At 33.7% G+C, this 15,132-nt stretch overlaps 1 protein-coding gene and 1 long non-coding RNA gene across 2 annotated transcripts; both read left to right on the plus strand.

Annotated features, from left to right (window-relative positions):
- Positions 1-13,617: 13,617 nt before the first annotated feature.
- On the plus strand, positions 13,618-14,096 carry LOC120255025. The gene is made up of 3 exons (XR_005534869.1): positions 13,618-13,677; positions 13,806-13,936; positions 14,062-14,096. It is a non-coding gene; the product is annotated as an uncharacterized LOC120255025 (long non-coding RNA).
- A 198-nt stretch (positions 14,097-14,294) lies between these two features.
- Positions 14,295-14,849, plus strand: LOC120255026. The gene has a single exon (XM_039262947.1). The coding sequence runs from the start codon at positions 14,295-14,297 to the stop codon at positions 14,847-14,849; it is 555 nt and encodes a 184-aa protein (XP_039118881.1).
- The last annotated feature ends 283 nt before the right edge of the window (positions 14,850-15,132 follow it).

Consider the following 15,132-nt stretch of genomic DNA (forward strand, 5'->3'; position numbering starts at 1 on the left):
GCAAGATGAGAGGGCAACCTCTTCCTGCGCGTACCGGACGCCTGCTCTCCCCGCCTGTGCCAAAACGCATCTGCCGAGGCCGGAGAAGCCCTCCCCACCCCGCCCACCGCGTGTCCCCCACACGTGTCGCCCACCCCTGAACGTGGCGCGCTCGCCGCACTAGGCGAGGATGTCACTGCAACTCTCATGCGAGGCTCTGCCCGGATTTTTGACTGATCGAGTTCCCTGCATTGCCGCTCGGGTGGAGGTATCGAAGGCCGGTCACGATCACAATCGATCGCGCCTTCCCTTCAAACAAAACGAAGCACCCGGACGGATACGCCGGCCGGAGTTTGACGACGAGGACATCATCGGGGTGGCCCTTCAAAGACGGCCTCATTCAAGAAGCTTGCAAAAAGAGGAAAACAATAATGCCTCCGGGCTCTCACCCGCGCGTGTACCGACGATGAAATAATAGCGAGCACCATCGCGGCAGCAGCGACCTACCTCGGCACCGATGTTGTTAACGCTGATGACATGCCCATCACGGTGGAGGAGATCGAAGATGGCGCCGAGTTTGCCGCTGTGGAAAAAGATCGTCGACTCGTTGTTGACTGCACATCATGCATCACGGTGGAACCCGGCGCTCGACAGTTGCGGCATCAAAGATGGACACAATCCATGAAGAAGAACAACCGCATAACGCTGTGTCTCCCATTGATGCTGCGCCGCGTGGAACTCCCACTTGCTGAGAAGGTCGTTGAGTCTATCCTCAACGGAGTGGAATTCACGTGTGGAACCAACGGTCGACCGCGGCCGCATCGAAGGCGCACACAATCCCACAAGAACAAGAAGTACGTAAGGAAGTGTCTCCCGCTGATGCCGCTGGCAGTGTCCCCATTAAAGGAAGCCAATAAAAAGTAGAAGAACTTCGAAAGTCTTCATTCAAGAAAAAAATACGCTGCCAATCGCGCCTCAATAAGTACGAGCAGGAGTTGATAAGGATCTTCCTCAACTGCCCTATGGACAAGTAAGTTTGAAGTTTTTATCGATATTGTTTAAACTGCTTTTTAGTTACCATTTAAGTAGGAGCGTTAACGCTTAAAATTTACGTATAACATTTAACTTATAAGTGATACCCTTTTAAATATTACCGCTACCGCTTTAAAACATTCAATATAGAATTTAAAGTTTATACTTTAACGCTTAATTTTATACTTACAACATTGTTTACATGTCTTTGTTCCGCTCAACCACGAAAGACCGTCAGGGTGGAAGAATGACTCGCACGACCACACGGGCCAATCTATTCGACCTGCCGAGGGGAAGGAGATGGTCGCAGCACGATGTGATGGACGCATTCAGTATGTATCTTGCGTAAAAGACGCACGAGCGAGTGCCATATCGCTATAAGAGGCGCCGCCTCCATCACACGGCCACTCGGGCCTTGTTCATGTCAAAGCGAGGCGACGACGCACATGAATCCACGATGGCTATGATCGAGATGCTGCAGCGCAACTTGCATGAAGTGGACATCAGTCATCCTCCCGATAATTATGAGTGGCCACTTCCATGTCGTCGCGTCCTTGACAATGAAAAACAAGAATACAGGGCATTATTCTTCATGCCAAAAGCGAAGAATATGATAAAAAGCGCTAGAAATGGTAAGTGCTTTAATAATTTGTGTTTTGTGTAATATTATTCGTAAATAATCGGCATTCTAATATGAACTCAGTATATCCTCGACTACGGAACCTATTCGACCTCTGTATCGACACTGGAGTTGAGGCGAGTCGGCGATCGCAGTACCCGCTTGTTCACGACACTGAAGCCCCACGACAAAAAAAAGGAAGTGTCGACTGCAGCGTCTATGTCATGCGGTTTATCGAGCAGTTACTCGCCGATGAGAAGCTACGGCACTGCAGACCGACGTCCCCTTATCTGCGATTAAGGTATGTTTCCCGCATACTTAGGGAGGGAGGGCGACCGCATCACGCCAGAGGGAGTCTTCGTAAGCGGGTTCTTAGTCATTCTTTCTATATTTGTATACACGATTCTTTCTTTAATAATCCGGATTCATTGTTTAACATACACTTTCAGTGTTTAAGTATATAGTTCATTGTGTAAATATCAATGTAATTGTTTAAACTCCGTTTTACTGTGTAAAACGAACCGTAGGGGAGGTACGCAAGCGGGGTCATAGTCATCAGTATAGGTGTAATAGTTTCAAATGTAAACCAGTTTAAATTCAATTCATTTTTCCGAAGAACATGACAAATTTTCAGAAATGTATATGTATCTAAATTCAATTAAATTCATTCTGCTTCGCTTTTTGAGGTTCTCGTTTTTGTTGATGATATTAGTAGTCAGTGGTACATTATCGGGTAGGGTTCTGCTTTCATTTTTCATTTTTCATTATCGGCTAATATCAACATTCATTTTAATCAGATAATGATAACTTTTGCCCTTTAACTTTCGCTTTCTCCGTTTAAGTTTAGGTTTCTCTGCTTTAAATTTAATATTTTCTCGCTTAAAAATATCCTTATTATTTAATAATATCAATGTAATTACAACAAAAATATACTTAATATTTTCTCGCTTTAAAAATATCCTTATTACTTAATAATCTCTTATAGAGTGTAATGTAATGTTCGATTTTTTTATGCGCGACGGAGTTTGGAAACGCTGGGGAACCGGGAAAGCGTATTAATTACGCTGGGGAACCGCTTAGCACCATCCCAGTTGTACATTTTTAAGCAGATACAAATTTATTTTTAAACGATAAAAAAATAATAGATTAAACAGAGAATAAAATATTTAAAACGTGAAGAGATATATTTAAATATAAAGTTCAATATTTAAAACAATAATAAGAAGTATATACACAATGCCTAGTCGGCAATGTATTCATTCCACGATCCGCGATCGTGACTCAAACGTGCAATGGCTACTAACGCAACTTGCGGACCTCTGACGCCACGACTCGATCCTCTTTCGCTCTAGGACACCCAGGTCGCTTTCTCGCACAGCGGTCGCAAAACGCAGTCGCGATTTTCATCCATCGGCCTGCTCATCGTCTCGGATGGGGAATATAGCTTCCTTTATACGCCATTTTTGAAGTCAAGCTTCCTTCCACAGACACTTCCGTGTTTCTGCTCTTCAGCATTTGAAGTCAAAATTCCTTTTGATTGCAAAAATTCTAAGTGCGCCTCGAAAATGTTCAACGCCTCAAAAACATTGTCCAATATCCAACGACAACACTTCAACTTGATCGGATGAGGAAGGAAGGCACGCCACACCCTCGTGCTCGCCATGATGTGGAACAGTGTTACCGCCAGATTCTCGAATTCTCGCCAACACTTTAGTTTAAACGAACACGATCAATATTTAAACAGAGACACAAAATATTTAAACGATAAACATAAATCTTAAACGTTAAAAACAAAAAAAGTTAAATAATAAGTTAATAAGTTAATCGGAGACAATAGTGTTTAAATGGAAACTTGATAAAATGTAAAGCAAATGTGCATGGGGATAATAAACAATAATTAACTTCTACAACTATATAAACATAACGAGAAGAAACTTACAAACGAGAAGAACTCGCTTTTCGAGGGATACGATGCCACATCATCCGCTCCCCAACAACAAGATCAACAATGTAACATTTGAAGATGGAGTGCACGTGACACATGCTACTGAAGTCAACCTCGCTTTTTATATGAGACATACTGCTTTTATGTCCATCGGGGTGTGATAAACTTCACCCTCGACACGGAAATATCGAGACCCCATCGCTCACATATTTCAGACTAACACCGATTCCCAAGAAGTCGCAGTGAACATTAGCACTCGTCCCCTCCCCGTCTGTATCTAGCAATAGCACAAAAACTCTCCATAATTTAATCGGAAGAGCTAAAATTGAATACACCAAATGAGAAGAAGAAAAAGAAGAAGAAGAAGAACAAGAACAAGAACAAGAAGAACAAGAACAAGAAGAACAAGATATGAGCCTTCTAAACTTTGTTTGAGAAAAAGCAAGTAGGAGGCAAAAAAAAAAAATTGAAAAACTATGCATAAAGAAAAGTTATGATCGGGCGCCCTATTTTTTTCCCACTTTGCAGGGCAAAAAAAGGAATTTCATATCGTGGACCCACTTCAACTTACCGCGGGGTTAAAAAGGAATGTAAAATATAACGAGGGTCATCCGGGTGCAAAAAGTTGGAGGGGTTTTTGGGAAGCTTTTGAAAAATTACGAGGGGTGAACAGTAATTTTCCCTATAAATTATAATGGCTCACGCTAAAAGAAACGGGTCGGGTCAGGGAAAGGATCCGACACCCGTTTAAGACAAGGGCCAGTTGGAATTGGGCCTAGTTCAAAGCCGGTAACATTAAAATAGGCCGAGCCCAACAACATGACCAAGTCCAACTTGTAAAAACCATTTACACAAGATTATGTCTATGAATTATAATAGTAATGAGGCCAAATGATCTTACATATAATTTTTAGAAATAAGAGGCATGGATTAATTTTTCAAAATTAATAGTTTTCCTATAGAAAATTGTTAAATAGTTTGAATTCTACTTAAATTTGGTTGAAGTTGTACCGACTCAAAGCAATTTGGTTATGATTCAACTCGGACATATATATATATATATATATTAAGACTGCGGAAATGTGCAACAATGCAAACTTCCTTCAAGTGGTGGAGTTAGATAGGAATTGGTAAAGATTATTTCTTAAAAAAATAAAACAACTAAAAAGGTATTTTAATGAAATTCAATAATAAGAGTATTTAGCTAAAGGCATAATTTCAATATTGATCATTGAATTGATAAAAGCCTCTTTTATTCCTTAATACATAAATTAGTTATGGTTATTAATAATCTTTAACAATCCATCCCGCATTATCTTGATAACAAAAAAAAATCTCTTTGATTATTTACTTATCAATTAACAACCCTAAACATGTGTTAGCTTTTAGAATTTAATCTTTTTTACTAGCATTAATTTTTAGTGGAAGACTACCAATTCTAACCAATAAACACACAAAATAGATTTTATTTAGACTAAATAATATATCCACATAACATGAGTATAATACATTGTATTAAACTTTGTTATTCACCACTAATTATTAGAACAATTAAACAGATTTAATATTCAAATTGGCAAAATATTATTTTGATAATTGAGTAATGGATATTCACCTTTACATAAACCAATAAAACAATATTTTTAATGAAATAAAAAGATACATAAATATCAAAAAAAAAAAAATAAAAAAAAATAATTAGAGCACACAATCCTTGAAGAATAAAACCTCAATTATTAATTCCTTAAACTAGAAAAGAAAGTTTACTTACACGTAATTCTCTTTATAAAAAAAACACTGGGAAGAGAAAGATGAGGATTGTTTGATCATTGATTAATTTACCTCTTCGTTCTCATTTTATAAAAAGATTAAAAATTCAAAAATACATTTATCCTCCTAATTCAAGACAAACTAAAATCCAAAATAAAAAAGATAACTTTAATAATCTACGTTATCATTTTAAGATAAGTACTTTTGAAATAAAATTTCTAAATAAAATAAAATAAAGATAATTATTAAGGTCAACCGATGTCCACGTTTTAAGCTTAGATATTTTTTTTGTTTTTAGTTCCAAATCATCTACTTTTAACAACATGATATTTCAGAAACTTTAACTAAAATTCCCACATATATTTATTTATATAAGTACATATGTATAGAATATCTTCAGAGCCAGCAGCCAAATAAGCGTTCACATTCTCACATAGGAAGTAGGAACTCACAAGTTGATCATCAGAATCTGATATTAATCATCTCAACACTCTTTCATTAATTTTAAGAGTTTGTGCCTCTCCATGCATGCATGATCAAGCAACTGCATACTAACTCCAAGTCCAAGGCCAATCAATCCTTCCCACTGCACTGCACTGCAACATAAAATAATTATAATTATTCTCTTGAAAGATTAGAGAATATGGAATCTTATAATTATTAATGTATATATATATGTAATAAAAAGCTAAGATACATTGGTAAGTGAGAATGATTAATTTTCTTTTACTTATAAAGGCTGCAAGAAGCATCTTTGTCCAAGTAGTAACATAAACTAAGTACAATCATTAGAAGATAAGTTGAACTTAGACGCGGAGGTAATATCAAATGAAAGCATCTAAAGCAAAGTTTACTGTGCTTGTCGTCTGAAAGGAACTAATTAAATAATTAGAGTGTGTTAAAAGTAATCCTAGCTATATTATGTATAAACTATTTAAAGATTCTGACAGTATAGCTAGACCTTAATTTAGTTAGTTAGAAATCAGAATATGTATATAATTGTCTTCAGACTAATTTATTTTAAACAAACAAATTAATAATTAAAAATTATTGATATTCGAAGCATGCAATGATTCAGTGACCTTGCAATGTGAGAGTGTGTATCTATGCATGGATATATGGGCAAGGGATCTGAACAAGATGAAAATGGAGCTTGTGAGTGCATGTGTAGTCCTTTATTAAAGTACATGCTTGTGTTCTGATGCAAATGGGTTTAGAAACACAAGTAGGCAAAAAAAGGCTTTTGTGATCAGTTGGGAATAATGAGAAGCATGTGGACATCCAAATCAGTACTCCATTATATATATTAGACCCCATCTCACGGATCTTGCCTCCCTGTTCTTCCTTTCAGTGCTTACTTAACTTACCCAGCCAACTGCATGTGTGTGTGTGTGTGTGTGTGTGGGTGTGTATATATATATATAGATATATATATCACACACTAGCACTCAAAGGAACAAACCAAAAACCAGTTTCAATTCAAAGTAATGGGTTCTTGGGTGAGGACCATCACTTCTCCATTTAGGAAGGCTTGCACTCTTCTCAATCCACCAAGAAAGAAGAAGACACAAGGTGGTATTAAATTTATATATGTATGTATATATAATTTGCAAGAATTCATGCATAGATGATCTTAATTATGCATATATGCACTTAAATGGGAAATGAATAAATTAAATAAATTAAATGGTTGAATTTTTGCAGGGAATGAACAGCAATATCATGGAATGAAGCTGCATGGGGAGGTGATGGCTTGTGGATATGAAGATGTTCATGTTATGTGGTCTATCTTGGACAAGACAAAGTCTTTGGAAAGAAGTGGTAGATCTTGAAGAAAAGGAGAGCGAGGACAGAGAATATGATGATCACTTTGAAGTTTTGAGTTAAATGTTTGTCCTCAGCTCCTTCTTATCTACTCTGCTACTTGCTTAATTTGTTGTAATTGAGATTACATGCATATATATATTTGATAAAGGAATTGAATCCCCATGGATATGAAGAATATGCATGGAGAGATTTAGTGAATATGCATAAAAGATTGTGAAATGATCCATCAATGAAGATATATATATATATATATAGAACATTATTCTTGTGTAACAGTAGTGTTAACACTACCGAGTAGAATAATAATCATATAATTCGATGAACTAATTAATGAACCTTCGTGTATAAAGGCTAATTAAATTGATCTTGATATATATATATATAGATTGTGATTAGAACTCATATTCAATCAAATTACTATGGAGTTTCAACAGCATATATATATATATATATATATATCTCAATGTATACATTTTTTAAAAAATAAGTTTTCTCCAAAAGTATCTGCAAGAGTACTGCAACTTGCATATAATTAATCAAGTCTTTGTCAGATAATTAATTAAGCCTGATCTGAGAACTCCTTCCTTATAATTAAATATTATTCTCCCTTGTTTGGTTTCTAGCCAGCTGGGCCTGCCTAACAAATGGGCTATACCTTTATATTAAGGGCTTGGCCCATTGCATTCTTTCATATTTAGTGGCACATCAGAATCATGCATATACAGTGATCAAGTGCCTTATTGTTAATAGCACTTCATCATTTTAATTCTCTCCCTATTAGTTCTTCCATCATATGAGTTAATTACAAGATTTATCTTTGATTAATATAGCTCATATGTACATATATACCAGCTTTTTTTTTACTTTGATAATAAAGTGATATATATAAATTAAAGGTATATTTATATATATGTTTGTTTTTTCTTATTTCTGTTTCATTCTTTGCTGGTTGTGAATTTGTGCTTGGTCATGTTAGGCCAATATTGATTGACATTCATATGTATGAGTAACAAATTAATTTGATATAGGGTAATAAAAATTAATGTTGATAAAAAGATCAAGGAGCTAGCTAGCTGATCGATGAACGTACTACATAATGAAAGACATCTGCATCCTTGAGCTTAAGTACAAGAGGTGCAGTTAATAATGTTAGTTTAACTTAAACCAAGTTTGCATATATATATATATATATATACATTGAATTGAAATGACAAGTTCATGATTTTATGTTTTTGTTTTTTCCCTTTTCTTTCTAAAACTTCTTATCTACATTATTTTCTTGTTTCTCTTTCATTGTTTCCTAATTAATTATCTTTATGCTTGACGTTGATATATATATATATATATATAGATCATAAATATTGATGGCAGATATATATTCATATGAGTAATAACAAATTAAGTATTAATTCACATAGGATAATAAAAATGTTGGTCTATACAATTAGCTTTATAATTAAATATATAAATCTAAATCCTTGAACATTTTTTAAACATTTTCATGAGTTATATATGTTGCTTTTGATGTGCATGCATGGTTATTTCTGAACTCTCTCATGATCAATGTTAATTAAATTGATTGCAGATAAATTTAAATAACAAATTTCATGAATTTAATTAAGTTTACAAGTAGATTATATATATATATATATATATACATATATAAATATAGGTATATATATAGTACTAGCTAAAAAGTTGTTATATAAAGATCAAGTGGATTGATATGAATTTGTTTTTAAGGCCCAGGTGGACAAACAAAGAACATCCATATGGATGCATGTCAATCAGAATGATTCATTCCCTTTTCTTCTTTTCTTCTTTTCAAATTTGATAAGACATAATTAGGTTAACACTGCCAGAAGCATGATCAGACATATAGCCAGCTGTGGATCTTTAAATATCAACTAATTAATCAGTCCTGCACTGATGATCATCATAAAGCCTAATATATATTTACTACTGATTAGACATGCCATTCTCCACTATACTACCATTAATGCACAAATCAAATCAATTAATGAATTACTACTCCTTTAATTAATTAACTAACTAATTTTCAAAAACAAATAATTAGTACCATATATATATAGATATTTATATATCACTGTGGTTAATTAATTAGTAAGATTTGATCAGAAATAATTAAAAAAGCAAATTAAGTAGCAATATTGTTTACAAATATGGGTGGGACACTTTAGCATTATATCTGTCTTTAAGCTTTTCCATATCACTAATTAAGTGTGATTGTTGCTCTTTCTTGTCAATTAGTTGTCTTCTTTCCCTTGTTAACACTACTGCTGGGGCTAAAAGGAAGAATAGTTTCAAAGATAATGAGATGATGATCATGATGATGACGATGAACGTTTCTCTTCCATCCAGAACAATTGATATTTACACAATTTATATGCATATATTAGTTAGTTAGTTAATTAATTAATTAATCACCTTTGAATTTGATTCATAATGAATCTTGTGATTATGGAGAGAAAGAGAGTGACATAACAACCATCAAATCTTGATAGGTGCCAATAATTAAGCCTTCAAAAAGATATTAAGATCAAACTAAGAAAGGTTTGATTGGTAGTTGGGACGATCGTAGATAATATATATATATATATATATATATATGTTGAAGATTAATTAATACTAGAACAGAAATTAAAATGATCACCATGCATATATATATATATATATGAATTATAATTAACATGAAATTAAATATTGCAACTAGCATAATTAGCAACTTGATTAATATTTGCCACCACACAAGCTCACCGACATGCTTGATGTGATTCAGATTATGATATTTGATATGATAGACTGTCCAGTGTTGTTTGTTTGTATGCGTGCTTGACATGTAATATATATATATATATATGACTTTCTATTTAATACAACAAAAAATGTTTTAATAACAGTAATGTTTAAAGTTTTCACCATATGAATTAATTATGTAAGGCCATGCAAAGTCATGAATGAGAAAGGCGGTTGAAGAGGAGAGATGAGATATGATGATGAAATGAACAAAGGGACGTGGAACTTAGAGAACGGTGAATTATAAATGCATACATGCGGAATGGATGAAGGACAAAGGACCTACCCTATAATTGTGAGAACCTAATTAAGGACATGCATTGACCTTTATATATATATATACATATATATATCATTTGGGGTGGCTAAGGTCAGTACTTGCACAACTATATATAACACCTAAAATATTACTTTGAAACTGTTCTTGAAAGCTATGTTGCATAGAGGCCTTGTTTATTTATTAGGACATTAATCAGACAACATAGCAGCCTCAGAAGTTAAGGGCTGTCCTCCCTCCCATCTCTATCCTAGTCCACACTGTTAGCGTTCAACAATCAGCACTGTATTAATTGATCATCAAATGGTCTTATTTTTTTATTTTTTTAAATCATTCAAAGGGAGAAGGAAAGAATATTGGAGGATATAGAGGATATTAATCAGTGAACATATATGTTTATATATATATTATTATTATGTCCATAATATTCCACAATTAATTCTGACCCACAAACAGCATCTATATTCCACTAAAAACCAATATGAAAGTGACATTCTTTTTTTTTCCCTCTCTCTCTTTCTTTCTTATTTTTAGTTGTTTAAAAGATATTATCTTCCATCCTTGTGCATTTAATTAAGGAATTCAAACATCTACGTTTTCCGTACAATAATTTAGCTCAAACAATGATAGAGATGCACATATTGTATATATATATTCACAGAGAGAGAGAGAGAGATTGAGAGTTTTAGATCAGAAAGCAAAAGAAGATTAATTGAAATATTTATATAAAAAAAAATAAAGAAATAAAGAAGGTATATATATATATATATAAAATAAAGTCTAAAAATGAATATTGAAAAGTAGCAAAGAGCTTAATTATGAAAGTGGTGGGAAACCTTGTTTTTCTCCTCTTTGATCTATCTGTCGGTGGACAAGTACAAGATAAGGAAAAGTTTGGTTCCAATATGAGATTTTGGGGCCTACACTATTACGGATGCTGATACCATTGTCTTCTCTACGTACTCTTCCTTCCTATGCAATTACCCATAAATATATATAAAGTATATACCATACTTTATATATATATATATATGAAAATATCTTACTTGATTTACATATTCACATCTTAATTTCTTACCCAAAAGAGAGAAAGAGATTTGATGGAATCTATATCCATGCATATGCCATGTTTGGTGACAGAAATTTTGTACTTTTATTTGCAACACCGCCGAGTATAAAATTACCAATCATATTATTTTATGTAATATTTTTTTAAAAAAAATACGGGAACATGTATCAAGAATTTATACAAGTGTAAAATAAGCCCTTTCTGTTTTTCTTTCAGTTTGTACTGTTTATTCTATTCTCTTTTTAATAAAAAAATAATTTATTTATTTTTATAAAAAAATATATAGTATAAACTCAATAAACACATGTGTCATTATTTAAAGTGCTAATTTCATATAATATCAACTATTTTAATTATTTATTATTAATTTTTTTAAAATCAAATTTTAATGTTTTTTTTCATAGTCTTACGACTCTTACCAAACCATAAGTATGTATGATGTCATATATATATATATGATAATTAATGTGAACATTAAAAATAAAAATAAAAAATATAAAGGTATGTTTGTGTGTATATATACTCATCTAAATTATCAAACAGCTGTGTGGGTGTGATGGTGATATGGCAATGAGTTTGTTTAGAACAAGAATAAGCTAATAATTATCAAAAATAAAAAAATAAAAAAGAAATAAAAAAGAAGTATCCAAGGCCCATTCAATCTCATGGACCACGATAATCTCCACCGTCAGTTTCCCCAACGCTCCTAATCTGCACCGTTGGATGCTCAACGTATGAAGTTGACTTGGGCTTCACGCCTTTCAATCATTTTCCATGATGGGCCACTTGAACTTGGGCCCATCTTGTGACAGTGAATTAGCATTATAGTTTTTATTTTAAAAATAAAAATAAAAATAAAAATAAAAAGTATTGAATAAATAAATTCTTTTATTAGCTAAGGTGGCGGCAGGGTTAAAGACAGCTAATTAAAATTATTTTTTGGAAAGTTTTTTTTTTGAATGCATGGAGGCGGAATTCAATGGGGGCCCGGGGCCGCCTTACGGACTTAGTAATTGATCATATATATATATATATATACATAAATAAACGGTATAAAATAGAGCTGGAAACAGCAAAGAAGGGTCTTAACTTGTAAATGAATATAAATATATATATATATAATTTGTATGAAATGGGACCCAATACAATAGAAATCACACAAAAAAGAGATGGTCTGAATCCATTGTTATGATACTCTTATCATCATCTTTTTCCACCACCCTTTTTTTAATTTTTATTTCTTTAATCCTTAATCACAACAATGCATCACATGCACTCAACTCTAATCATTCATCTAATTAGCTACAAACCATACTGTTTTGACTTGTCTTTTATTATATATATATACATATATACTTTTTTTTTTTGACAAAATACAATAAATACATATATAATAGGAGACAAGCATAAAAGCAATAGAAGTCCACTGTACACCCTCACTTTCTCTGATATAAAGATAAGATTATAAGTTACTTTCACAACGAGAGACTTTTGACATAACTGTATTTAAAGTATTTTGAACTCATACAATGAAAGTTTTATAAACTGAGTTTTACTCAATGGGGGAACTAAAATTTTGAACTCATATAATGAAATTTTTATAAATCAAACTTTATTTAGCGGGAGATTCCTTTGAACCAAATTGAGGCCCTATATATATATATATATATTACCAGTCTTTATGGATTTCCAAAGATTTTTATATTTTTAAGGTGACCAAAAAGAAAAGGAAAATGAAGAAAAGAAGAAAGAGACAATGTTCCCTTCTGACACAAAAGATGATTGGTTTTTTTAGACTTGTTCCTTTGATTTTTGCATTGAGGATAAAGGAGGAAATGAATGAATACACAAGTATGCAAATAACTATTTATATAATATAACTGAACTCTTCTTCCTTTCTACTTTTTTACAGGTTTTCTTTTCTGTTCTTTTCTTTTTTTAAATTTTTTTTTTAATTTTAAAATTTTAATTTAAAAGGAGTTGCTTGCTTCCATTTCATTCATGGTGGAGAAGAGATATAAATGAAATGAACTAGTCCAAAGAAGACACCCACTTTGATTATGACCTTCCTCTTTTTTTCTTAAGAAGAGCACAAGAGAGAGAGAGAGAGAGAAGAGTTGCATTTGCTCTCCAATCTCTATCCAACACATTCCTGACAAACTCTGAATAATATTATTTTGTCTGGAAAGCAGAGAATTACATTGCAGAATGGGCAGGCATTCATGTTGTTACAAGCAGAAGCTGAGGAAAGGTTTGTGGTCTCCTGAAGAGGATGAGAAGCTTTTTGAATCACATCACCATGTATGGCCATGGCTGTTGGAGCTCTGTTCCCAAACTTGCAGGTTATCTATCTATCTATCTATCTATCTATCTATCTATCTATCTATATATTTCTCTCTGTATATATATATATACATCCTTTGAAAATCCTATGAATATCCAGTGTATGAAAAATGAGAGAATGTTTCAGGTCTGCAGAGGTGTGGGAAGAGCTGCAGATTGAGGTGGATAAATTATTTGAGGCCAGACTTGAAGAGAGGTACATTCTCTGAGCAGGAGGAGAACCTCATTATTGAACTCCATGCAGTTTTTAGGAAACAGGTATTTGATTCATTCATGTTTTCAGTTTAAGATCATTTTATTATTATTATTATTATTATTATTATTATTATTATTATTTTTGTTTTTTTCTGACACATTTAAATTTATGAACAAAAATCAAACAGGTGGTCTCAGATTGCTGCACAGTTGCCAGGAAGAACTGACAATGAGATAAAGAACCCTCTGGAACTCTTGTATAAAGAAGAAACTGAAACAGAGAGGCATTGACCCTGTTACCCACAAGCCATTGTTGTCTGAGACCGAAGACGGCACAGCAGCCGGAGGAGAAGATCATAATAAACCTACAGCCGCCACAAACATCAATGACAAGCCCAAACTCCTTTCCCCTGCAAGTGCAATGACTACTACTTGTACAACTTCTTATCTTCCTCCTCTTGAACTCATGAATCACAATCAATCAGCTCCCAGTGTATTCCTCTGGTTCAACAGTCAGCAACAACAACAGCAGCAGCAAGAACTGAATTGTAACACTGGTTCATTCATGTCTGCTACTCCTTCAATGGGTGGTACAAAGTCAGTGATGCATGGAGTTCAGTACTGGGAGGGAAGCCATTCAAGCAACAGTAGTGCAAGCAGTGGCATTGAGTTGCAAAGCAATGGTTCTCTCATTGAGAGTGGTGGCATCTTCTCTTGGTCAGATTTGACATCTGACAGTGAAGCTCAAATCCATCTTGATGGAGAACCAGAGGACCTCAAATGGTCAGAGTATCTTCAAGGCTCCTTCCCAGTTTCTGCAGCACTTCGAGGCCATGGAGGTCAACCTCTCTTTGATATCAAAGCTGAAAACCATTTGTTAGCCATGGATGATGGGATTTCTGCTTCTTGGAATCAGAATTATCAGCAAGAGCAGCAAACCTCCTGTCATCCTTATGGTAAGCATTTCTGGCGATGAACAAAAGCAAAACAGAACAACAGGAAAGTACATCAAAAGGAAATCGAAAAGAAAAACACCCATTTTTTTATACATGGAGAGCTCTGATTCATAGAAAAAGAGATAAAGAGAGGATTCTCATGTGACATAGATTTTTCTCATGTATATATCGTCTCCACGATCCAAAAAGAAGGAAGGAAAGAAAAGTAAAAAAAAGAAAAACAACCATGTCTTCTCTTGTGTCATGCTTGAACATACATGCAATTTGTTTGGCACAGAATAAAGCTTGTTCCAGTGTTCTTAT

This window comes from Dioscorea cayenensis, unplaced genomic scaffold, assembly GCF_009730915.1.
Source record: "Dioscorea cayenensis subsp. rotundata cultivar TDr96_F1 unplaced genomic scaffold, TDr96_F1_v2_PseudoChromosome.rev07_lg8_w22 25.fasta BLBR01000793.1, whole genome shotgun sequence".
Taxonomy (NCBI): Eukaryota; Viridiplantae; Streptophyta; class Magnoliopsida; order Dioscoreales; family Dioscoreaceae; genus Dioscorea; species Dioscorea cayenensis.